The following is a 26,873-nucleotide window of genomic DNA, read 5'->3' as shown; positions in this document are numbered from 1 at the left end:
TGTATTTGAAGTTGCTGTTCTGTGTAGCCATGCTCTGCTTGTTTTTTTTTTTTTTCCAAATATATTTTATTGAATTTTACAGTTAAAATGACATTTAACAGTCATACTATGCTCACGCAAACCCTTCATACAGGCCCACATCCACTCATACACTTGCGGAGAGAGGTGCACTTGAACTTTAACAACTCAAGGTTTACAGTAAAGACATTATTAGAAAAAATACCCAGATATTGTATATATAAATCCATCCATCCATCCCACTCTGGCTCAGGATCAGCAGGCTATCCAGACCATAGCAAGATGGATGAATATTCCTCGACATCAAGGATCCTCAGGATGTGATCTCAAGATCACCTCCCGAGGACCTCTCAACTTTTCACATTTAAAAAAGAAAAGAAAAAAAAAAGTCACAGGGTTTGATCAGATGCAAAACAATACGAAATAAAAAGTCACAAAAAAAAAAAAACACAAAAAAAACAAGTAAAACGTGACAAAACCATATCAAAAGTGACACAAAAAAGCAATAATAGTGTAAGATCAATACAAAAAATCATAATAAATAAAAAAAAGGAATGTCTATAAGTTATGTCAGTAAAGGTTTCCAGGTTAGTTCCCATTTATTCATAGAGTTTATAAATCTTATTTGTTTCAGGAGTCATTACATTCACAAGTTCATTTAACCAGTTCCTGATATTGGGTGCAGATGGGGTTTTCCAGTCTTTGAGAATGAGTCTTTTGGCCAAGACCGTCCCGTGCAGCACCTGAGTTGTAATATATTTTGGAAGTTTTTGTGTTTCTGAAGACCACCCAAACAAGATTATATCCCTGTCAGGGACAAGTTTTCTCTGATATACCCCTGAATAAAAGAAGAAAATGCTGGACCAAAAAGGTTGAATAATTGGACATCCCCAAAACGAATAAGACGGTGATCCTTCAGCAGATTTACATTCATCACAAAGTGGAGATGTATCAGGATAAAAATTGTCTAATAAGAGTAATAAAAACAATCAATCACTTTAAACAGCATGAGCCTATATCTGCTGTTAATTGAGCAATTGTGAATTTGAGAGAGTATCCGTTCCCATTGGTGATTGGGTATTGTTGTTCTTAGTTCCTGTTCCCATGCTCTTTTAACACCGTCTGCTGATGTCATGGGCAGAATGAAGCAGTTGGCAAATTTGGCGATAAGCTTTTATAATATTAAAAGAGGGTGTTTTTCATTTACCAGCTGAGACTTTGAAATGTTTTCTTTAATAAATTGTCTTGCCTGCAGATAGCAAAACCAACTGAATGGGGACACATTGAATTTGATTCGCAATTGCTCGGATGTCGCAAAACCTTCCTCGACATAAATGTCTTTTATGCATTTAATTCCATTTGAGTACAAGTTAAAAAATGTTCTGTCTGTTATCGATGGAATAAATGCATGATTGTGACACATTGGTGAATACATAGTTACATTGGAAATATCGAATTGTTTTTTAATTTGAGAAAGTATTTTGATATATTTTCTTACTACTACACTATGGCTTATTGATTTAATTGAAAAGACAGGTTTAGTAAAAAGTAGAGATAGCAATGATGTGTAAGGTTTAACTAATGACTGCAGTTCCAATTCCAGTCACAGGGGAGCAGAATTAAGTGATTAATTCTTTTGAACCCCATCTTCCAATATAGGTCAATAGTTCAGATTTAATGCCCAATAATCATTTTTGAACATTGGAAGACGCAGTCCCCCTTCCTTTGTAGATCTAAATAAGTGCTTTTTGGATATTCTGCATTTTTTATATCCCCACACAAAATCTAGAACTAAAGATTCAAGTTTTTGGAAAAAATCTGCAGGAATTAGAATTGGTCAATTTTGAAAAAGATAGATACATTTTTGGCAGGGTGATCATTTTGATAGCATTCACTCTACCTAACATAGAGAGAGGTAGGGTCTTCCAATACTTAATACACACTTTCAGTTTCTCAAAAGCTTCAGTAAAGTTCAATTTTAGTAATGATTCATAATTTTTAGATATTTTTAAGCCGAGATAGGATATATAGTTTTCTGCAACTTTGACTGGGTTTTGACTGATCTTAACATTATCTCCTAGGAACATAAGCTCACTTTTGGACCAGTTTATTTTACAGCCAGATATTCTACCAAAAGAGTCCTCATATTCTAAAAGAAGTGGTAATGCAATTTCTGGCTCAGTAAGTGCAACGAGTACATTATCTGCAGCATAAAGTGAGATGAGACTCTCTGATGTGCCCACTGAAAATCCTTTAATATTAAAGTTCATTCTTAAACCAATAGCCAGTGGTTTTAGGGCCAATTTGAAAAGTGAGGGCGAAAGGCAGTCGCCCTGTCTCACACAGCGATGCAATTCAAAACTATTTGATATTACATTATTAATAATGACATGGGATTTGGGTGCAAAATAAACTATTTTAACTTATTTTATAAAATGTTCTCCCAACCCAAATAATTTGAGACTATGAAAAATATAAGCCCACTCAATTGAATCAAAAGCTTTATGAGCATCCAGAGTCAGGACAGCTGCCTTTTTGTTTCCTGTGCAGTCCGAGTACAAGTTCAATAATCTCCGAACATTGCCAAAAGAAGGTCTGTCCGGAATGAAACCGACCTGATTCGGATGAATAATTTCTGTTATGAGGTTGCTTAACCTTGCTGCGAGTACCTTAGTTCAAATCTTATAGTCTAGATCAGGGGTGCCCATTACATCGATCGCGATCGACTGGTCGATCTCGGAGGGTGTGTCAGTCGATCTCAAGCCAGGCATTAAAAAATACACATAAAAATGAGCAATCATCAATCATACCATGACTTCACTTTCGTCAGTTGTTTGACATTCTCGGCACCCGAGGATCTTGTGAGATGACGCTGGCTGGTGCAAGCTCATATTTAAGAAAAAAATCACTAACAGGGCGGACGCAGAGAAACACATTTTATTTCTAGAGACTCCGTACCTACTGTCAAAACTCTAAAGACCGACTGCACAGTTCCTGTCTTCACCATAAAAGACCTGTTTCATCCTGCCTGTGCTAACAAAATAAGAGTCTCAGAAAGCTAGCGTGCACAAGCTAGCAAGCTATGGAGTTTGATGCCAATGTATTTCTCCCCCGCCCTCAGCGACCGCTTTCTCACTTGCTTGCCCACCCGCACACTCACTGACGTCACTCACCTGCTGCCAGACATTAAAGGGCCACACACATATGCTACTCTCATAACAAAGTGTTTAAAAACGAGTATGCAAGTTGGACAAATGAGATGCCAAATCCAACCACTTTCATGTGGTATTGGACAGAAAGGAGGACTTTTTTTTTCCTCCATTTGAAAATGCGGACGTTATCAGCACCACTGTCTAATTCCAATCAATGCAAGTCATCAGAATCAAATACACCAACTTATGTTCTTGTCTCCATGAAGGAAAGGAATCTATGTGTGTTAAACATGCTTGTATTATCATTAAACACCATTAACTTGTTAACAAAAATGTCTCTTTCATAAATAAATAAATATAAATTATAAATAGGAATGAGGTAGATCTCCTCGACTTGGTCAATTGAAAAGTAGCTTGCCTGCAGAAAAAGTGTGAGCGCTCCTGGTCTAGATCATGGGTGTCAAACTCTGGCCCGCGGGCCAAAATTGGCCCACCTTTTAATTTCATTTGGCCCTTGTGGCAATATCAAATTAACATTAAAGCTGGCCCACCGGTATTATACACCGCATTCACCGCTAATACTTATACTTGCCAACCCCCCCGAAAATCTCCCGGGGCAACCATTCTCCCGAATTTCTCCCGATTTCCACCCGGACAACAATATTGGGGGCGTGCCTTAAAAGGTACAGCCTTTGACGTCCCCTACAACCTGTCGTCACGTCCGCGTTTCCTCCTTTAAAACAGCGTGCCGGCACAGTCACGTAATATATGTAGCTTCTACACACACCTAAGTGAATGCAGGCCATACTTGGTCAACAGCCATAAAGTCACACTGAAGGTGGCAGTATAAACAAATTTAACACTGTTACAAATATGCCCCACACTGTGAACCCACACCAAACAAGAATGACAAACACATCCAAACCGTAACACAACAAAACAAATACCCAGAACCCCTTGCAGCACTAATTCTTCCGGGACGCTACAATATCTGGCTTGGGCACATCAGATTAGATCACTGTGTTGCAAAATGAGCAGTAAAAAGGCCTGAATCTTTGATTCATTCATTATTATTTTATTTTCAAATTTATTATCAGCCTGTGGAAAAAGTTTATTTTGATATTTACCTCAGAAGGCTGCAAATGAAAAAGAGGCATTAAATTGCTATTAAAATTTTATTTTTGATATGCCATTGATATTTATTTATTATTATCATTATTTGAAACTCGATTTTGCATGTCACTATAAAGTTATATAAGGTTGCTTGTTCAATATTCAATGCACAACTTGTTTGGGTCCCTTTAAAAAGGTTAATTTGTTCAACGTTGGCCCGCGGCTTTGTTCAGTTTTAAGTTTTGGCCCACTCTGTATTTGACTTTGACACCCCTGGTCTAGATTGAGCAGGGAGATAGTTCCATAATTGGCTGGATCGAGTGGATTTTTTTTACCTTTTTTGGTATTATACATATATGGGCTTCATACAAGGAGCTTGAAAGTTTATTGTTTACGAAATATTAATTTAACATTGTAAGTATTATAGAGGACAGTATTTCACTAAAAGCTTGATAAAACTCTGCACCAAATCTATCTGGACCAGGGCTTTTATTCACTGAGAAAGATTACAGTGCTTTTAGCAGTTCTTTAGATGAAATAATATTGTCTTAAGAATTCTGATGATTTGGACTCAGTTGAGGTAGGTTTAATGGAGTAAAAACATCATTAAAATCATTAACCGATATAGCTGAACTAAATTTATATCATTCTGAATAAAATTATTTAAATACATTGTTGATATCCTGTAAATCTGTACATGCTTCACCTGTTTTTGAGCATATTTTGTGGATAGCAGTTTAGGATTGATCTCCTTTGAGTTGTCTAGACAGAAGTCCTTTGCGTACCAGTGCCCATTGAGGCACTAGTTCTGCTGTTTTTTTTGTTTTTGTTTTTTCCATGATACTATTTCCATGAGCACTTGTGGTAACGGTGTGGCTATGTATGTGTGTAGTGTGCATATGTATGTATATATTTATCATTTATTTATATACAAGTTCATTAAGTTTGTACATAGAGTGAACAAGTAAGTTCGAGCTCAGAGTAATTTATGATTTAAAGAAAAGGGGTGGGATTAAATAAGTGTATACTTCTTCTCACTCCTTTTCAAATATGTAAAAAAAAAAAAAAAAAAAAAAAAAGTCGAATGCTCATTTGTTTTTTTTTTTGTTTTTTTATTCTCCATTGTTTTCATTTTGTTATAATAGCCATTAAGGCTATAGCACTGTATTGGATCATGCTTGCTCTTGTTTGTTTTTTTTTGCATATTTGAAATAAAAATATACCAATCAATCAATCAATCAATCAAAGTTTTTGTGGTTTATCAGATATTTTCAAAGTGTATTTATTTTTCAGTAAGAGTTTAGATACTTCCCCTTGAAGAGAGTTGTATTTGTTTTTCAGTTTCAGCATCTTATTGTAGTCAGACTGCAAAATTACTCTGCTTATTTTAACACACATTTTTGTTTCCACCTTTTATGGGGATGTTTGTGTTTTTTCCCTGTTATACCTCACTGTAAATCTGTTTGATTCATTTTTTGAACAGCCATCTTTCGTTTCTTACTTAGAATCTAAGTTTCGAGTCGCTCTTTGTGAATGCACAGCCATCAATAAATATTAACCTCACCAACCAACATGATATTGCATCCGGGAGTTCACCGTAACAAATGGGTTGTATGCATGTATTATATGTAGTTACTGCAGAAATTCAATGTCCAATGCACAATTATTGGCAGGGTTTCCCACACATTCATTTATTTGCGGCGGCCCGCCATGAAAGAATTACGGCCGCCACAAATAAAAGAAATAAATGAATAAATAAAAAACTCGGCTTTTGACTTGCTCGACCGCTCATAAAAGCAATGGGACTCTGTCTGTGAATGGAGCTTGTAGTTACATATTATATAAATATGTACATATTATATAAATATGTATATAAATATGTACATAAAGTGCTGTAATTATATTCCAACTCCGCGTTCTTCTTGGTCATCGCCACCCCCGCTGACCCCCCCCGACCACAAATAGATGCCTGACCTGTGGGAAACACTGATTGGGGTATTGACGAATGACATACCATAGGTCAGGATTCCGATAAGTTGTCAATTGATAGGAAAGAGGAATGGACAGAAGAAAAAACTATCCACAATAAACATTTTCGCCAAAAAAAAAACCCTTTCAAACAAGAGAATTTAATCTTTACAGGCCTCTAAAAAATAAAACCCAAAATTCAAATGGAATTGGTCCTGTGAACATGGTTGCTATGGCAGTGGGCATGCTTTCCCTTTGCATGCTGAAGCTTTACTGACATCTAGTGGTAAGCGACATTTTTAAACTAATTTCTGTTTTGTCTGGGTTTTGTCAGGGATTTGAGTTGGAACAAGATAGAGTGGATCCATGCAGATGCGTTCGCCTCTTTGCATTCCTTGGTCAAACTGTGAGTAAAAAATGCACATGATACACATATAATTGCAATTTTGTGTTTTGCTGTTAAGTATGCAATTTACAAAAGCCAAAACAATAAGGTGATTTGTATTTGTGTATTCAGAAAGTATCATTAACCCCTCAAGTTGAAAGTAAGATGTATTGGATTAACTAAGAGCATTGTATTTTATCAGCAAGAATAATTAAATACGTAGCTTGTTATATTATCTTGTATAATTACGGTTATTCTACAATTACTGATGTTGTAAAGTGCCACATCATGCAAACTATGCTTGGTGTATGCCCAACTTTAGAAGCAGATACACTGTTTGACAGTGTGTTCTATAAGACAAAAAGGAGCAGGCTTGTGACACAGAGCTTTTATTTTTATATGCTTTAAACAAAAAAGCCTATTGTGAAAATTACCTTCTGTATTTTTGTGATAAACACATTTTATAAAGTCTGATCAGAACTGACATCTAACTCCCTTTTTGGATGGGCTTCTTTATTTATTCCAGGGACCTAGCTGAAAACAGGCTTCGCTCATTGCCATCTGCAGGATTGGGAGGTCTCACTCATCTCAAACTCCGTGGAAACACTGAGTTATACGACACCTTCAGCCCTGATCACTTCCCTCACATGAGGTAAAGCACATACAGCATAGTCTGCATTTATAAGCCAATTCTGAACTGTAATAACAAGCAAGCATTCATCATGAGCAAGTAGATTCTTGTCAAAATTCCATAATAACAGAAAAGGTTTTGGAAAGCAAATGACAGTCTGGATTTCAAAGGAAGACAGGACATGCCAGCAGAAGTTCTAAAGACCTTCACCTTGACAGCATAGTATCGTTTTATCAACAAACACAGTTAATAACTTCCCAGAAATTAAATAGTTTACAATCTCTCTGTGGTTCACTTTCTTAAAGTACCGTAGGTAAGACCTCTACACGCCATGTTAACCAAAATGCATGCATACTTGCTGTGCTAAAGAATTGGTACTTGCCAATGTGACATTCATATGAATTATTTACATTTCTACACAAGTTTTCAAACATGTGGCTTGGATGCATTTGTATATTACAGGGTGATTGAAATGCCTTACGCCTACCAGTGCTGTGCGTATGGGTCTTGTGATAGCTACAAGTCATCCAACCAGTGGGACACTGAACAAAGAAGCACAGATGATGACCTTCACAAAAGAACTGTGGCCATTTACCCAAACCACGGCCACACACAATGTGAGCAACTACATAAATCTGTGTGTTCTACAATATCGCTTGTACTGTAGCAACCATGGACACAACTAGGCAACGGGGTTGAGACATGCGATGGAAAGCTGAGTCCCAATAAATGTGTAATTTTGATGGAAGCCCTCTTGACACATGTCAGAACACTTTGGAAGTTAGTTAACCAACAGCTCAGGACCATTAAATTCATGGAACTTTTGGTCCTTGTAGACTTGTTTGGGTTGTGTTTCCACTGCATTTCCTCGGGTAGTTTATACAAATGGGACTGATGACATTTGGATGAGTGGTAAAGTATATTTCTATATTGATATCTCGTATATAAACAATTACAGGTCATATTTCTTTAACTAAAGTGTAAGTAAATTAAATAAAAAGCAATTAGATACAAACTGATATGATTTGAAAACAAAGTCTATCAAATTTTACATAAAAGTGAGCTAGGCCTTTGTCCACAATGTCCAACAGTCAGAAAGTCCCCCTCAGTAAATTATGAATTGTTGAGGATCAGGCGTGGCCTTATGGACCATTTCAGTTGTAAATAACGATTATATGCATGATAAATGTCAGTGTTTATCTCAGAGCGACAACATGAGTACATCAGACTTAGCGTTAGCATTACTGTAGCATTTTTTTCCATCAGGCTGAGGCTAATAACTAAAAAAATTACTACTTTTACAAGTTGAAAAAACGTAAGTAGGGACTATTTTATGTGATTTACCTTTGTTCCACTCTTTTACTGTGTCACTAAACAACATTGTCTATGTCTGGGTAAGCAGCTCCAGTCGCTGTTTTAAAGTCTGGTCAAATACGTTTTAGATACGTTTGAAAGTGTCTGTCCACTTCGTGTGGCTGTGCTTATCAAAACTATGTTTGTAAAAACTTTCAAACAGCATTAAACTGTATACTAGTTAAAAGATTTGGCTGAGTAAAAATACTGCATAATAGTTCCAATAATCAGCATTCTGTAACACACAGATTCCACATAAAAGCTTCTGAAAGTTGAAAGTGTTTCTTCCTGTCCATTGTCAAGTATGTCGTCAGAAAAATACACAAGAAATAAGAAACAAGTTATCCATCCATCCATCCATTTTCTACCGCTTATTCCCTTTCGGGGTTGCGGGGGGCGCTGGCGCCTATCTCAGCTACAATCGCGCGGAAGGCGGGGTACACCCTGGACAAGTCGTCACCTCATCGCAGGGCCAACACAGATAGACAGACAACATTCACACTCGCATTCACACACTAGGGCCAATTTAGTGTTGCCAATCAACCTATCCCCAGGTGCATGTCTTTGGAAGTGGGAGGAAGCCGGAGTACCCGGAGGGAACCCACGCATTCACGGGGAGAACATGCAAACTCCACACAGAAAGATCCCGAGCCTGGATTTGAACCCAGGACTGCAGGACCTTCGTATTGTGAGGCAGACGCACTAACCCCTCTGCCACCGTGAAGCCCAAGAAACAAGTTATGAAATTTTGAAAACAAAAGTTATAGCAACGCCCCAAATGTGTTCAACCAATCGGCGTTCAACAGCAGAGCCAACCCTCTGAAGTTCTTCAGGAACTTTCAAAAGTAGCACCTCGTTACTAGGAAGTAGTAAAATAGTTACTGTGCAACCGTATTTACCCGGGTCATTATTAGTGAAAATGCAGGGGATATTTAATCAACTAGAATAAATTGGAAAGTTTCTGTAAAAGTTCCTGCAGTAACAAAGAGCCCCTTAACCAACATATTTAAAACAATGCATACAAATTACATTTGAAAACATGTCAATAAAATCAGTAAGTAAGAAATACTGAATGTGAAAATGACAAATCACTTCTCTCTAGTGTATTGTTCTCTTGCCATACAAAAGCTAAAGCAGACTAAGTGTTGTAGAAATGAAACATGTACTGTGATACGGAGTTCTGAACATTGATCCTAATGATTCCAGATGACCCTGATTTGGAAGAATTCCAGCTGGAATTAGAAGAGTCCAAACTTCCGGCCAGTGTCCAATGCACACCCACACCAGGTCTGCGAATGTCCATCACAATGCATAAAGTTGTATTATGTAAATTCCAATTTGACATGTCTTTTTTCTTTTTAAACTGAGAATGGCCTGCACTTTTTTTTGTTTTGCAGGTCCATTTCGTCCTTGTGACTCCCTCCTGGGAAGCTGGTTGGTTCGTGTTGGGTTATGGACCATATCCCTTGTGTCTCTACTGGGAAACATCCTCCAACTTCTTTCTCTATTTAGCTCACCCAGCTCCATGTCACCACTGAGATTCACAGTTGCCTGCATGGGTGCCTCCAACCTGCTGACAGGCGTGTGCACAAGCACCCTGGCACTTGTAGACATTTTAACATTAGAAGAGTTTAGCCACTTTGGTGCCCGCTGGCAAGGAGGTCCTGGATGTCAGTTGACGGGATGGTTGTGGGTACTTGCCTCTGAGGCAAGCGTGTTACTGCTGACACTTGCAGCTGTGCAGTGTGGAGTGAGTATGACATGTGCACGCAGCTATGGGAAATCACCCACCCTCAGGAGTGTACGCACATCTGCACTTTTCTGCTTTACTCTTTCGTTGGGCTTAGCTTGTCTCCCCTTGCTTGGAGTTGGAGAGTATGGATCCTCACCTTTCTGCTTACCCACACCTCTACCCTCTTCTACTTCTCAGCAACCAACTGCTTTGATATTCCCCTTAGTGCTCATTATGATGAACACACTGTGCCTACTCATAGTAATATGTTCATACATCCGCCTGTACTGGGAATTACTTCGAGGAGAATGTGAAGGCTTGTGGGACTGTGCTATGATCAAACATGTAGCCTGGCTAATTTTCACAAATGGCCTCCTGTATGTACCAGTCGCTTTCCTTTCAATCTGCTTCCTCCTGGGTCTCCTCTCTCTCGGGGAAGAAGTGTTGAAATCAGTACTTTTACTTCTTCACCCTCTTCCTGCCTGCCTAAATCCCTTACTTTTCCTCCTTTTTACAAGACACTCCCAGTATTTTTTCTGGTCGCGCCCAAAAGCGAGTCCTCAGCTTCGCCGGGAACGCACTCTAGACTCACTGGTTTCTGTGGAGACAGAGAAGAGCTCCTGCTTTGATTCTTCAACACAGGTGTCACTTGCTGATGTGGATACCCTTTGCAGTAGGGGCTCTGCTCTCGGCGCACAAATGGATATATTTTCCCACTGCTCCTCTACTTACTCAGTTCCTCTAATCACTTGTCAGACAACCAGCGCCAGACAAGAACAAGGGAAACTTGATGAAAAAGGCTCTCTGAAGAATCTGAAGCAAGATATTCACAATTGTCCGATACATGGCTTAACCATGACTAACTCTGTGGCCCCAAATGCATAAACTACTAAACTAACTTCCTGAAAACATGGGGAATTACGGACATTCACAGGTCATTATATACAGTTGCAAAAGACCATTTCTGGGCCTCACAGAACGTTACAAGGAGATCACATGGAACTGAAGAGTATTGATTTAAAAACTAATGAACGCCAGAGTGCCTCTTGAAAGGGAAAGTGCAACAGCAAATTTCCTCTGCATTAAGGAATTAACATTAGATTGCGCTCCATTATACATTTTTTAACACTTAATTTTTAGAACCAACCAATAGGATTACATTAGTCAAAGATGTAAATCCTCAAAGTTCCAGTAAAAGCTAAAAGTTGATCATTAAAAGACGCATCCTTGGAGAACTTTCCGTGGGGTGGATTTAAAATTGTATTGAAAACTTATATGCATAAATGTTCATATTGAAATATGATTGATCATGGGGCATGCTGTTTAGATGTTTCAGATTGTCTGGCTATATATGGATTATATTTAATTGTCTATTTGTATTTTCAATTTACTGGATATTAAGAGATTTATTGTCATGTCATGTATTTAACCAGGTTAAGCTAACATTTCCCATGTCAGTCCTTTTCAAACATGTGCAACACATTTAAAGTTGGATTGTTTTCTTTCAAATAAGCAATTCTACAGAATAGACTGAATGGGATGTAGCTACCGTATTTTATCTCGCAGACCAGCAGTGTGTATAAACAATGTAACTACCTCTGAACTGGCACGATATTGACTCTTTTTTTATGACACAACACCAAATATTTTACACATTAAGTTAACAAATGCAGTTTAACAAAAATAAAATCATTTGTTGCTATTTAGGTTGTAAACACTACTGTGTATACAAATGAAAAGCATATGTTTGAATAAAAATAACGTTATACTGTACAGCAACCACTATGGTCTCACTGCTGTACAAAAGCAATCACCACAAAAAGCCCTCCTTTGTATTTTTTTAATATTTACTAAAACACAAACATGCAAATACCTGTACATATGTAGCTACTGTATATTATGGGTACGTGAATGATTGTGAAAATGTATCAATAAAATAATGCAAATAAACTGCAAAATACACGTCTCTCAAAAGTAAAGCGGCACATGGCTTTAACAAGGTGGTTGCCACTATACACATGTTCTCTTTGCTAGCTTGCCTTTCTCCTTCTGTGCACCGGAAGCTTCCCTTTTGCGCGATGATTCATTCTCTCGTACATTGTTTTGGCTGATCTCCAAGATTGTCTGAACAAAGACAGGGATACACTATTTAATATTATGCCCACAAAATAATATAGTCAAAATTAAATACATATACAGTATTATTCATTTAAGAATAAAACAGTCAACAATCAAGCATGTGCACCTCCGATTCATATACTGTCTTTAAAAAATAATCTTACAAGTAAACAAGTAACTAAGGTTTCTTAGTTACTTGTTTACTTGTAATTTGGTGTGCTTATATGGTCATGAACATGGATCTCTGTATATAGTTGCATCTAAATATATGAGAACATCTTTGAAATCATAATTTATTTTAGTGGTTCAAGGGAAAAAAAGTAAAACTCCTAATATAGATTCTCTTCAAATAGTAAAATATTTTAACAATCAATTTCTTAACCATTTTTGATAGGTGCGACTTGTCCAGGGTGTACACTGCCTTCCGCCCGAATGCAGCTGAGATATGCTCCAGCGACCCCAAAAGGGACAAGCGGTAGAAAATGGATGGATAGATTTTTGATAGCTTACATAAACCCCCAAATTCCATATCTCATTAACTTTGAAATGTTGTCAAAAAGTTGAATATCATTATGTCTAATAAGAATATGAACTGAAAAATCTTCTGAGTCCTTAGTCTGAATTGAACTCCTGAAATAAAATATATTTTTATATTATAGTATTCTAATTTATTGTAATGAATCTGCCAATTATCTGTTTTCTATCTATACCACTTATATTTCCTGATTAGAATCACAGTTACGGGGACAGTGTACACCCTGGACTGGTCGCAAGTAATTCACAATGAACATAAACAACCATTCACAACTTTGGACACCTTTGGACTGAGACAGAGTCTCCGGTCAGCATGTTTTGGGGTTATAAGAAGAAGCTGAATTAATCATAAAAAAATCTATGCACGCGGAAAAACATGCCAAATTAACACAAATATGTTTTCCTGTTAAATTTGAACCGTTGATCTCCTGACTATTAGTCTGACATGCTAACCAGTAGGTCACTGTGTGGCATTTGTGTATCATATGTGCAGCACTTATACTTATGTTTCCTCAATCCTTTATTGCCTGTGAAACTTTATATTATAACCATTATTAGCATAAGTAGTTAATAGTGAGCTTATACAAATATCAGTTATTATTGTATAATGAGTGTGGCCCTTCACAAACTTTTAAGTGCCTCAAGAAAACTGATGTAATTTGCCATTAAAAGAACCAAAATTAATTTCAAATTTAAAAAAAGCCTTACCGTGGTCTTCTGAACCGCATGTTCTTCAGTGCATTTCCTGGCCTTCTGCATAAACATCTGTTTGTTGTATCTGAACTCTGATGCCTACATGAAAAAAAAAATCATTCTGCAATTCCCCAGTGTCACATGAAAAATGTAGGGTTATTACACTTGTTCCTATAATAACTTTACCGAAACCTTTTACTAAATTTCCATGACAATAAGAATATATTTTATCTCAGTGGGAACACCAACAACTGAGATAGGCGCCAGCGCCCCCCGCGACCCCGACCGGGAATAAGCGGCAGAAAATGGATGGATAATTACAATGCTATCTTTACTTATTGTAACGCTAAGTCGAATTATGTTTACATCAGAAACATATGGTGTCTCTCTAAAACAGAAAAACACAAGACAGGCACACCTAACCAAATCTTCTCATATTTCAACTCAGTTTAGACTTTATTTCCCCCACAGGCTCAAAAATAAATACATTTTTTGGCTTAAGCTTTCGTCAAACAACATTACATGTCATTTTTTGGGACACTAATCACAGTAAGAGTCTTTTAAAGTGCAAAGCAAGCCAAAAAGCACAGACATAGGCACTACTGTTCTCACCACAGGCAAGGCCGCGTTAACGCACGGGCTTAACTGGGCTGAAGCCAAGGGGCCCCACCCACTTAGAAGCCCTTGATTATGACAGCAGAATGCAATGATTGGTGTTCATAACTGTCAATCACAGACAGCTTTGCTTTGTATAGCAGTTGTGTACGCTCTCTCTTGGCTGCGTTGTGTTTTTTTCCCTACTGCTCTGAGCTGGGCGCGAACCCAAGCTGCAAGCATGAGAGGCAAGCATGCTGACTACTAAGCTAAAAGCACAGACTATGCCAGGTCGCCAGCACTACCGTTGGAGTTGGCTGGCGTCTATTACAATCACACACACATGCATGCGGCTATCACAAAGGCAATGTATTCATGACCAAAATTATTTTAAAAAGGAATGATATTGTTGCATTGTTGCTGTTTTTTAGGGCTGGACATATAATCAAATTTTAGTCATGGCTTAACAAAATCATAAAAATATCATAATCGATAAAACTAAATGATTATTGGGCCACGCAATGTGCATGCAAATTCTAGAGCAGTGGTTCTCAAATGGGGGTACGCGTAACCCTGGGGGTACTTGAAGGTATGACTAGGGGTACGTGAGATTTTTTTTAAACTATTGTAAAAATAGCAACAATTCAAAAATCCTTTATAAATATATTCTTTGAATAATACTTCAACAAAATATGAATGTAAGTTCATAAACTGTAAAAATAAATGCAACAATGCAATATTCAGTGTTAACAGCTAGATTTGTGGACATGTTCCATAAATATTGATGTTAAAGATTTATTTTTTTGTGAAGAAATGTTTAGAATTATGTTCATTAATCCAGATGGATTTTCATTACAATCCCCAAAGAGGGCACTTTAAGTTGATGATTACTTCTATGTGTAGAAATCTCTATTTATAATGGAATCACTCGTTTATTTTACAAAAAGTTTTTTGTTATTTTTATATCTTTTTTTGCAAATAGTTCAAGAAAGACCACTACAAATGAGCAATATCTTGCTCTGTTATACAATTTAATAAATCAGAAACTGATGACATAGTGCTGTATTTTACTTCTTTATCTTTTTTTTTTCAACCAAAAATGCTTTGCTCTGATTATGGGGTACTTGAATTAAAAATTTTTCTACAGGGGGTACATCAATGAAAAAAGGTTGAGAACCACTGTTCTAGACTGTGTGACAGTAAAACAGATGAGGAGCAAATAAGTGAAAACAAGACCATGTCAACAAGAAGTTTTGTTTCTCATCATTGTTGCTACTTTTTATTTGGTACAGCACTAATATGCCTAACCAATGATCACTAAACTAAAAAAAAAATAAAACAAGTAAGGAAATATGATTTCTGCGTTCACATAACCACGAATAGAATCACAGAATTAGCTAATAAAACGGAATCGACAAATAATCCCAGAATAATACATGTGAGTAAATAGCTGTCATCGGAAGAAGAAGAAACATTTATTCAGGAAAATAATTTGCTCTGTACTGCTCATTCGTTCCAGAAACACTGAACTACCCTGTCCTGAACTAAACAATGTGGAGACGACCACTTGAAACAGCGACTAAAATACTAAGCTAAAGCTAGCAAGAACAATCCACATACCTACAACACAGCTTAACTGCTTGTGTTGTTGTGAACAACATCATTTATGTAAGATATATGTACACATAGGACAGCAGTCACAACTTGTGGCTCTCTCTCTTTTTTTTTTCTTTTTTCATATAAACCTTCAAGTCGTCTCAACACTCGTCAAGCGAAGAACAGCAGCACATTTTCCCCTTCAGAATAACAGACCTGTGTGGAACATTCAGTCTGACTGAAAAATAAAATAATCCAAAAAGTACCTTACAAAATTATAATGCTTTGACTTGAAATACTGGTCCAAAGATGTATTGCAACAATAAATTTAAGGATTTTTGCATTGAATTAACAACAATTTCATCCAATTTAATGTATGACACAAAAAGTACACAGTTTTGAAAAACTAAATGTTATTGTTTTTATATTACTATTGGTAATTAAAAATGGATTGTTAGTACTATTATTTTACATGCTGGGGTTTATTTGCTTCAACGTTTTTTTAACTGAAATATCTATCTTTTAATCTCACAACTGGACTGTTTGGGTTGTCTTAGAAGTTTCACAGCTCATTAAAATAGGCTTAATCAGTTAGTGCTCATAGACTTAGAGCTGACCAATATAGACTTAATCTAAGTCTATGAGCATTAATTGATGAAGCCTACTCGGATGAGCGGCGAAACGTCTTCTCAGACAAACCAAACAGTCAAGTTGCGATCGATTGAATGCCCTGAGATGACTATGAGCTGGAGAAATGAGAACATTCACATATATTAGAGGTATCAGGGTACCGAGACCAAAATTTTCAAGGTTATCATTATTATCGTGGTAATTTTAAATGTGTTCAAAATTTTCTAAAACTACTTACAATATACCGTAATCTTTTAACCAAGTTTTATTAAAAAAAAAAAAAAAACACAAACAACGCATTCAAAATGAATGTATGTACCTGAAGTAGAAAGTTGAATGTGCATATCGAAGCAACAAGCATTCTAAACAAAGTAATTTGGCACAAACCAAATAATACTATACTTACATAAAAATAAAAGTGAACATTTCGCAAGATGGCACCTGATGGACATAAAATGTAACTGCTCTTTTTTTCCTTATATAAAAAATAGTGTAATGTATGAGATCTAGTCTTACACATTACACTTATTAACTGCTTGATTATGGACAAAATAATAATTACAATAAATTTTTTTCAATATTGAAATCACAAATATTAATCAGGATTATGTTAGGTAAAACAGTGTTGGAGTGTGAACATGACGCTATAATGTAATTTGTAATAGCTAATAAAAATGCTCTAGATAAACGTTATCTACATATATATTTAAAAACAAATATTTTTCTTTTTGTTCATTAATAGTATCAGCTTTTTTTATTACATGACACCTCTATCTCTATTTTTATATTTTCATTGAGAGAGGTGTTTTTAAGTTACGTACATACATTTACATGTACTAATGTGTGTACATGTACATGCTGTATTGGGACAGATCCATTAAGAAGTTGAGCAGAAATCTGTTGTCTAGGTATTAATTATACACCATAATAAAATTAACAAAATGCTATGTCACATGAATGGTTTTTAAAGTAATTACTTTGTGGAATGAACAAAACACAAGTAATTTCAAAAACATGGTGATTACTTTTTGATATCAATATAAAACACAAAGCAGTTTGGCTAATGAAGATAAAGTCAAATAAACAAGCTTTGTTGTTCTCCAACAACCATCTACCTCAGTGCAAGTTTGGCCAACACAAACAGAAGTGATACCTTTCACCTCTAATACATAATCTTTGTGCCTCACTGACAATTAATCCCGTGTTCAATTCGATGAGAGAACAAAACATTCTATCCTGTATTGATGTTATTGGAACACTGCCAATGTTAGCAGTTAAAATAAAAGGACGAGCGAGCATCCCAGTAAACAAACTTAAGACTTTACAAACAAGTTGTGGCAAAGTTCCCGACACATCACCTGCTGCACGGTAACTCAGTCCTTGCAGCTGATGGACGAACACTAGTTGCACGTTCAAAATGAAACTGCAACGTCAAATATTTTTCTCCTCCAATATTGTGCTCTTAAACGCACATCGAGACTCCACGGAAATAGAAGCGATTAAAATTAAGTGAAACGAAGCAATCGGCTCCGTTTACTCGGAAGGAACATTTTCAAAACAAAGTCCGTGTAATTACTGCCATGTTTTATCAAGGCCTAATGGCGCAAGTGTGCATGCGCTGCGGCGCTTCAGTTTTCAGGGATTAAGGAGTGTTGCCTATAATTAAAGTAGTTTTCGAGCTACAAAAAAATACTGATAAATAAATTGCGTTATTAATCGTGGTTAAAATTTCCATCAAAACAATCGTGATTATTATTTTTGCCATAATTGTCAATCCCTAAGTTATTTTGAGTAAAATCATGATTTTTTTTTTTCAAACTGATTTTTGGGGGGTTGGGGTTGTGGAGGTGGGGGACAAGGGCTTGAAATTCCTGGAGACCCTGGGCACCCCATTAGGGTAAGCGGGCTCTGACCACAGTTACATTTCGCTGGAACATGGTTGTCCGTGAAAATGGTGACGAAAAGACAGCCCCTGTCCACGGAGGACTTGAAGGAGTAGTATGAATTCACGTATTTCATACTTTCAGGCATAAATGAAAAAGTATGTGACGTATCATATTTAAACTATACACATGTATGAAATGAATTGTAACCAAACATTTTGGCGCCCATAGTATCTCGGGTTTGAGGATTTAATTTTTTGCAGAAATGGCAAAGTGATTTGTTCTGATGCTGTGGAAACCATACTATAGCGTTGTTGGCTGTCCTAACAACATTAGGGTAAATAAACTCAGCTATGGGTATTGCGCTACTAGCAACTCTGGCTACTGATTTGTGCTTTTTTTCCCCTTCAAGGGCGTATTTGAAAGGTCAAGTGTTTTACAGCAGAGTTTGCATTCAACACCTCTCGGATCAATGACCTTTCCCAGCCACAATTTGTATTTATCCTTAAAAAGCCATGTATTAACGCTTCACTTCGTTGGCATTTTACCAGCATTGTCACCTCACTAGTAGAAGTAACAAGCTAGTGGGCGTACCTGCACTTTGTAACCCCTTGCACAGGACATGCCTACACACTAGAGTACTGTAAATACTTTTTTCGCACGACCAAAATATGACGTGCCGTAACAACTTACATTTATATTACGACAGATCCATTTTGTTTAGATTAATTCAACTTTGGATATATTTTCATGACTTTACCAAACCTTCTGAAAAAATAATATTTTCCGTAACTTTTCCAGATTTCTCATGACTGTAAAAACCCTGCAAATGCTATGCAATGCATTTTGTCAGGGTCAAATGTTGTTAGAGAGACAGACTTACTGTATGTATACCTTCCTGAGGGGAGGCGTTGCTCAGATGGTGGAGCGGCCATCCAGAAACTTGACGGTTCCTGGTACAAATATATATTTCGCAATCACTGCTGTTGTGTCCTTAGGCACGACACTTCACCCACATTGATCCCAGTGACGCAGACACTGGTTTATGAATCCTAATGAATTTTTGGTGGTGGTCGGAGAGGATGTTGGCGCAAATTGGCAGCCATTTTTTCCTTGGTCTAACCGAGCAACTGTGGCTACAAATGTAGCTTACAACCCTAACAGTGTGAATCTGGAGCGAATGAATGATGGGTTCTGAGTTCCCACTTTAAAGCGCTTTAAATGTCTACAAAAGGGCTTTGTTTATTATTAGTATTTAACCAATAGATCAACACTTCAGCAAATAAACTGCTTGTTCTAAAGATATAGAATAAGAAATTAAAGGTTCTCAGTTCTTGCTGCAGAATATGCAAATGTACTGAGCTGCAATACAATGGTTCCAGTTGAAGCTATACATTAAGTAAAAATAAGTAAAACTCACTATATCAGCCATTAGAGGGTCATCAGGGTTTGGTTCTGCCATCAGAAGTTGGATGGAGGTAAGGACTGTTGAGATGTTTAGGGAGGGTTTCCATGCTCCCTGTTAAAATATAATACAAATAAGTATTACAAAACACATAAACAAGAAGCAAGCAAAAAATTATCACATGCACTTTAATCTAGTTTATTACAACCTTTGGTGGGAGTTTGAGGGCGTCATGACAGATACGTCCTGAACCATCAATGTTTGGATGGTAGATGGGTGTCAAAAATCTCATTTTGGGAGGCTCAAATGGGTATCTAAAAGAAGCACATAGCTGGTGACATTGGTGAAATGTGCATCATTTAAAAAGCGTACGCCTCAGAAATGTTACAGGGTCTCTGCAGGTTTCAACAAGTCAAATTTCCATCCATCCATCCATTTTCTACCGCTTATTCCCTTTTGGGGTCGCGGGGGGCGCTGGCGCCTATCTCAGCTACAATCGGGCGGAAGGCGGGGTACACCCTGGACAAGTCGCCACCTCATCGCAGGGCCAACACAGATAGACAGACAACATTCACACTCACATTCACACACTAGGGCCAATTTAGTGTTGCCAATCAACCTATTCCCAGGTGCATGAAATTTAAGACATTTAAAATATTTTTTTAGACCACATAGAAAATAATTCAAGACCATTTCACATCTCTACAGACGAAAAGTTCAAAGGCATAAAAGAAAACCAGAGGGCCAGAATGAACTGTAAGTATATGAATTAATTCACTGCTCTTTTACATTGGAACACAAAATGGTAAAACCAACTAAATACATCAGAAGATTATCTGCTGTAAACTAACACAAGTATAAAAAAAAATATTAGAAGACAGACATTTTTTTAGATTTGCCATAGAACCGTTTTCTTGCAGAAGATGCAGTGTGCTTCATATCAAGTGTTTTCATGTAACAACACCCAGAATGTCAGCAATTGTAAAATGCAACAATACATTGTCTGTGAAAGGGATTGTTAGCACCTCTGCTAAAGCTAAATGGTTAACTTTTGCAGCTGTCAGAATTGAGCGAACAGATAAAAAACATTTACAGTACCACTACTTTTTCTGCACAAATTTGTAAAAAACAGTGCAGAAATAGGTATTGTCTAAAAAGGAAGAAGGCGATTATGGCTTTGCAAGTCTCACATAATTTGGATGTGAATGTGGATAACATTCAAATTTGCTCGGCTCATTTTGTATCTGGTATGTATGAATAAACTTGTACCGATTTTCATGACTTCTTTTTTTTTAACATATTGATAATAAACAATGGCCATTTTTTATTTAAGCATGACATTCACAAATCTCCCTTGCTTTCCTCACCCCACCATACATTTTGTGTAAACACTTAACAGGCAGCCCTTTAGAGCTTAGTTGCTGTATAAACTTGGAGAAAAGATTAGGCATCAGAAGTTGACCAGAAAATATTTAAATAAATAATATAAATATGAGGATTATGTTTTTTTATAGTTTTACTGCTATAAGTACACTACTACCACAGAGAAATTTGCGTGTGCGTATGTAATTTCACTCGAAAACATCTCCTTTGGCCATTTGCGCCAGTTTACCTCCATAACGCGCCTTTGGGAGGTGTTAAATTGATCCTTTCATAGTTGTGCAAATGTTTGTGGCGTTTCAGCATATTTTGACAGGGACTTATCCCGGATTTTTTACTTTTACATTATCATTCCTTTCACTTACACCACAATGTTTACAAACGCTTCCCTCCTCGATGGCTCCACATCTGGGTCCTTAACACTTTATTTGTTTCAATTGACCGGCTTCAAGCATGCATCAGATTGATCGTTCTGGAAACATAAATCGTTGAACTTGCACTTGCCCATCTAATACATGTAATTCAGCTTTGCTAAGTTTTCTCCGCTGCTATGCTAAGATGTAACAACACACCGCTGCAAGAGCACAGGACACTAGCTGATGATGTGCTATAAATTTGGACCAGTGTAGCACTTATAATCCACTTTGGTTTGGTTTCGTACTTACGTTATAGTGTTCTCAAAAATTTTAACATTTAAAAGCAAGACTGAAGTTAATGCAAGTTTTTAATAAGAGTAGCATTAAAAGATGCATCAGACCTTTCAAAATTGCATATAAGGCCTTTTATTATGTTTTAGACATTTGAAAGCCTTAAATTGAAATTGTCGGATTTAAAACTTTTTCAGACCCTGCGAATACCCTTACCTCTCTGGAACTTTGACCTCCAGGGAAAAGATTCCACCTTCATACGGAGTTTCCACTCCACCAACTATTTCTGTAAAGAATAACAAAGGGAGTATAAACAGTGAAATGAAATTATTAAAATGAAGTTATGCAAAATATTGAACAATATGTTCGGCGCTTCCCACAAACTGGCAATTATGGCCAGGGTCGATGAGTGTGTGGCTGGGGCATTGTCAAAATGATGATATCATTAAACCTTTATATATGGCAGTGATACGTTAAATGTTACACTTATATTTAAAGACAAATTTGTGTTATTTATTGTAAATATCAACATATTGTTTTCTTGTTATATGATATTGTTTTGCTGCATTTTTCAAATGTTGCTTACTTTATAACTACAATGTAACACAGTCCACACTTTGTACAATCCTGGTTTATTTACATATATTATTTTGCCCGCTCTGAATGTTGGAATTTAGTTTGGCACATAGGTAACCAGGCCTTCAAATTAGAGATGAAAACACTTCCCACTTGAGGTTGCTAATTGATAAGTCTCTACAATGAAGTTATTGTAAAACTAAGTACACAATGGGAAGTACATTAATGTACACAAAGTGCACGTACAGAACTGTCTCAGAAAATTTGAATATTGCGATTAAGTCCTTTATTTTCTGTATTGCAACTAAAACATAACCATGTCATACATTCTGGATTAATTACACATCAACTGAAATATTGCAAGCCTTTTGTTATTTTAATATTGCTGATTATGGCATACAGCTTAAGAAAACTCAAAAATCCTATCTCAAATAATTTGAATATTTCCTCAGACCAAGTAAAAAAAAAAAAAAATATGACAGCAAAACAAAATCAAACATTTGAAAATGTCGATTAATGCACTCAGTACTTGGTTGGGAATCCTTTCGCACGGATTACTGCTACAATGCGGTGTGGCATGGAGGCAATCACCCTGTAGCATTGTTGAGGTGTTATGGATGCCCAGGATGCTTCAATAGCGGCCTTTAGCTCATTTGCATTATTGGGTCTGGTGTCTTTCAGCTTCTTCTTCACAATACCCCACAAATTCTATATGGGGTTCAGGTCAGGGGAGTTGGCAGGCCAATCAAGGACAGTAATGCCATGGTCAGTACACCAGTTACTGGTGGTTTTGGCACTGTGTGCAGGTGCCAGATCATGCTGGAAAATGAAATCATCATCTGCATAGACAGCCAGCTTCATAATAAAGCGGTTTCGTAACTAGCAGCTAACCATTGGAAACATGAAGGCGAGTCATCCAGACATGCCCGTGTTTCTACTTCCGTCTGTACAGACGCTTGTGGAAATCAAACATGAATACCTGAAGAGAAAGCGATTGCAGCTATTTGGGATACAACACTTTGTCCAGGTCAGCTGTGATGCTACTTAGCGAAAAACTTTGTCCATTTGTCTAAGAAAAGACAACGAGAATGCAAGCTACCATAGATGTGATGAAAAAGGCAGCGTGTGTTTTGTATTACCTGGCCATCGAGGGAAAACTACGGAAACAGGCAAATTCAATTGGACTGGCAAAGCAGACTGTATAAGTTGTTGTCAGCCATGTATGTCGCAGACTCAACGTCTGCAAATATATCTATATAAAGTCACCAAAAACGAATGGACAATGAAAGTGAAGGCAAAAGAGTGAGGAGGGTCCTGACCAGATAACCAGAGCCCTAGTTTGATTGATGTAAAATGTTCTTTATCACATTGCTTACGTGTCTAATAAAGATTTGATTAATTTAAGATGACTCAGGTGTGATTCACTACAAAAGGGCCCCAAAGCTCACTGGATTCCAGTTAATTGAAATACCACACCACTGGATATTGGTCATATATGTTGAATTTAAGAACTTGCACACAAAGCAACACAGGAGATGACTTTGACGTGTGCATTTTCCGTGCGTGCGTATTAGGTTGCATTGCGCCGGCGGACGTAGGTGGTCTTAAACGGTGGCATTGTTGTTTGTGGACACAGATAAGGTTAGGTGGGATTCACTCTGGATAAAGTTAAAGTACCAATGATTGTCACACACACACACTAGGTGTGGTGAAATGTGTCCTCTGCATTTGACCCATCCCCTTGATCACCCCCTGGGAAGTGAGGGGAGCAGTGGGAAGCGGAAGCAGATGTGCCGCACCCGGGAATCATTTATGGTGATTTAACCCCCAACGCCAACCCTTGATGCTGAGTGCCAAGCAGGGAGGCGATGGGTCCCAATTTTTTTTATAGTCTTTGGTATGACTCGGCCGCGGTTTGAACTCCCAATCTACCGATCGCAGGGCGGACACTCTAACCACTGAGTAGGATAGGATAAGATAACCTTCTCCGGCTTAGTTTAAACAGGGCCTTAGTCTACATATGGAATTGATTGAGACTTGTATTAGTAGATTGCACAGTTCAGTACATATTCCGTACAATTGACCACTAAATGGTAACACCCGCATAAGTTGTTCAACTTGTTTAAGTCATGGTCCACGTTAATCAATTCATGGTACAAATACATAGCATCAGCATAATACAGTCATCACACAGGTTAATCATCATAGTATATACATTGAATTATTTACATTAATTACAATCCGGGGGTGGGATGAGGAGCTTTGGTTGATATCAGTACTTCAGTCATCAACAATTGCATCAACAGAGAAATGGACTTTGAAACAGTGGAGGTCTTACTTAGAAGGATATGTACAGCGAGCAGAGAACATAGTGAGTTCAGATAGCATAAGAACAAGTAAATACATTAGAAGTACATTTGATTATTTACATTAGGTTATTTATAATCCGGGAAGATGGGATGTTAATGGAGGACGGTATTAATAAAGGGTTGAAGTTGCCTGGAGGTGTTGTTTTAGAGCGGTTTTGAAGGAATATAGAGATGCACTTACTTTTACACCTGTTGGGAGTGCATTCCACATTGATGTGGCATAGAAAGAGAATGAGTTAAGACCTGTGTTATTGTAAAGAAGGTGCATGTCCTTGTTTCTAGGTGGCCTCCCTAATTTGTTTGTTGTAACCCCCTGTCCCACCACCTCAAAATAGTCTGGATCCGCCCTTGATACTTACGAGCACGCAGGTCGTCAATGCGTTCTTCGGTCTGCCAACATGTGATCCCTGGAGGAGGTTCAGTGCTCAGCATCTGAAGTTCTCTCTTCAAACGGGAAGCTCTCTGCATCCTGTTGGACGGAGGAGAAGCTGAATACCAAATGATCTCAATATATGCGTTTTGTGTCTTCAGGGAGTGTGAATACATTCGCTAAAACTCGCCGTGTATAATATTATATTAGGAGTGATTTTGTTCAAAATAGCACGACATGGTTCAAACTAATTTGACATGGCTAGCTTAGCTTGGGGCTACGTTTTGTTTAGCTAACTAAGGTTATGTCATTTCACCAAGAATAACCACGCGAATGATACAATCACACACAGCTTACTTTATGCAAGAATACGTTTTCACCTCCTTTTTTTTCTACTGCTTTCAACTTTCGTTTAATATTGAAGACAGGCGAGTCCGTTTATATTTCCCTCTTGCAATGTCGTCATCAAAGTTTTTCTTTTTCTTCATTTAATGGCGGGTCGTCACCAGCGTTATAGATGCACATCGCCCCCTACAGTACTGAGGATGAGGATACACACTCATTCTGAGTGTGTCGTTAGGTTATGACAGTGGTTCTCAACCTTTTTTTCAGTGATGTACCCTGTGTGAACATTTTTTTTAATTCAAGTACCCCCTAATCAGAGCAAAGCATTTTTGGTTGAAAAAAGAGATAAAGAAGTAAAATGCAGCACTATGTCATCAGTTTCTGATTTATTAAGTTGTATAAAAGGGCAAAATATTGCTCATTTGTAGTGGTCTTTCTTGAACTATTTGTAAAAAAAGATATAAAAATAACTAAAAACTTGTTGAAAAATAAAGAAGTGATTCAATTGGACTGGACTCTCGCGACTGTGTTGGATCCATTGTGGATTGAACTTTCACAGTATCATGTTAGACCCGCTCGACATCCATTGCTTTCCTCCTCTCTAAGGTACTCATAGTCATTATTGTCACCGACGTCCCACTGGGTCATTATTGTCACCGATGTCCCACTGGGTGTGAGTTTTCCTTGCCCTTATGTGGGCCTACCGAGGATGTCGTGGTGGTTTGTGCAGCCCTTTGAGACACTAGTGATTTAGGGCTATATAAGTAAACATTGATTGATTGAATTATAAATAAAGATTTCTACACATAAGTAATTATCAATTTAAAGTGCCCTCTTTGGGGATTGTAATAGAGATCCTTCTGGTTTTATGAACTTAATTCTATACATTTCTCCACAAAAAAAAAGAACTCTTTAACATCAATATTTATGAAACATGTCCATGAAAATTCTAGCTGTCAACGCTTTTCACAGTTTATGAACTTACATTCATATTTTGTTAAAGTGCTATTCAATAAATACATTTCTAAAGGATTTTTGAATTGTTGCTATTTTTTAGAATATTTTTTGAAAATCCCACGTACCCCTTGGCATACCTTCAAGTACCCCCATTTGAGAACCACTGGTTTAGGGTGCACTTAGGTCAGTGTTTTTCAAACTTTTCTGAGACAAGGTAAACTTTTTTCCTTAAAAAAAATCTCGAGGCACAACATCAGCAGAAAAGATTAAAAAATGAAACTCAGCAGCCAATATTGACAATAAAAAAATTGTTCTTGCAACTTCAACCCTTTACTAATACCCCCCTTCCAATCACATCCCATCTCCCCGGATTGTAAATAACCTAATGTAAATAATCAAATGTATTTCTAATACATTTACTTGT

At 37.3% G+C, this 26,873-nt stretch overlaps 2 protein-coding genes across 6 annotated transcripts in view; one reads left to right on the top strand and one right to left on the bottom strand.

Moving 5' to 3' along the window:
- Positions 1 to 12,314, top strand: part of LOC133555062 (leucine-rich repeat-containing G-protein coupled receptor 6) — a 114,932-nt gene extending 102,618 nt beyond the window's left edge. For all 3 annotated transcript variants that reach the window (XM_061904498.1, XM_061904497.1, XM_061904499.1), the window contains 5 exons: positions 6,586 to 6,657; positions 7,163 to 7,288; positions 7,730 to 7,884; positions 9,827 to 9,907; positions 10,018 to 12,314. In XM_061904498.1, the coding sequence (XP_061760482.1) occupies positions 6,586 to 6,657; positions 7,163 to 7,288; positions 7,730 to 7,884; positions 9,827 to 9,907; positions 10,018 to 11,237 (1,654 nt within the window). In that variant the 3' untranslated portion in view covers positions 11,238 to 12,314. The remainder of the gene's footprint in view (positions 1 to 6,585; positions 6,658 to 7,162; positions 7,289 to 7,729; positions 7,885 to 9,826; positions 9,908 to 10,017) is intronic.
- Positions 12,178 to 25,681, bottom strand: ube2t (ubiquitin-conjugating enzyme E2T (putative)). 3 transcript variants are annotated; one of them, XM_061904502.1, is made up of 8 exons: positions 25,528 to 25,681; positions 25,137 to 25,246; positions 22,049 to 22,118; positions 20,014 to 20,119; positions 19,821 to 19,919; positions 19,284 to 19,353; positions 13,713 to 13,796; positions 12,178 to 12,476 (listed from the first exon to the last, which is right to left on the bottom strand). In XM_061904502.1, exons 2-7 carry the CDS (start codon positions 25,243 to 25,245, stop codon positions 13,738 to 13,740), a joined length of 513 nt encoding a protein of 170 aa, XP_061760486.1. In that variant the 5' UTR covers position 25,246; positions 25,528 to 25,681; the 3' UTR covers positions 12,178 to 12,476; positions 13,713 to 13,737. The 3 variants fall into 3 exon arrangements, with proteins under 3 accessions (XP_061760486.1, XP_061760484.1, XP_061760485.1); XM_061904500.1 differs by lacking the exon at positions 19,284 to 19,353; XM_061904501.1 differs by lacking the exon at positions 19,284 to 19,353 and having other exon boundaries at positions 25,505 to 25,647.
- Between the last annotated feature and the right edge of the window lie 1,192 nt (positions 25,682 to 26,873).

This window comes from Nerophis ophidion, linkage group LG06 (assembly GCF_033978795.1).
Source record: "Nerophis ophidion isolate RoL-2023_Sa linkage group LG06, RoL_Noph_v1.0, whole genome shotgun sequence".
Lineage (NCBI taxonomy): Eukaryota > Metazoa > Chordata > Actinopteri > Syngnathiformes > Syngnathidae > Nerophis > Nerophis ophidion.
Note: the sequence above shows the minus strand (reverse complement) of the source record. Positions and strands in the feature narration are given on the sequence as shown.

Bases quoted from the DNA above. Each gene is read 5' to 3' on its own strand.
- ube2t (XM_061904500.1), bottom strand. From the start codon at position 25,245: ATGCAGAGAGCTTCCCGTTTGAAGAGAGAACTTCAGATGCTGAGCACT. The intron at 13,797-19,820 runs GTGAGTTTTACT...TTTTTCATGTAG, and splicing joins ACCCTCTAATGGCTGATATA to GCATCAGAGTTCAGATACAA. The intron at 12,477-13,712 runs GTAAGGCTTTTT...GTCTTTGTTCAG, and splicing joins ATGCGGTTCAGAAGACCACG to ACAATCTTGGAGATCAGCCA.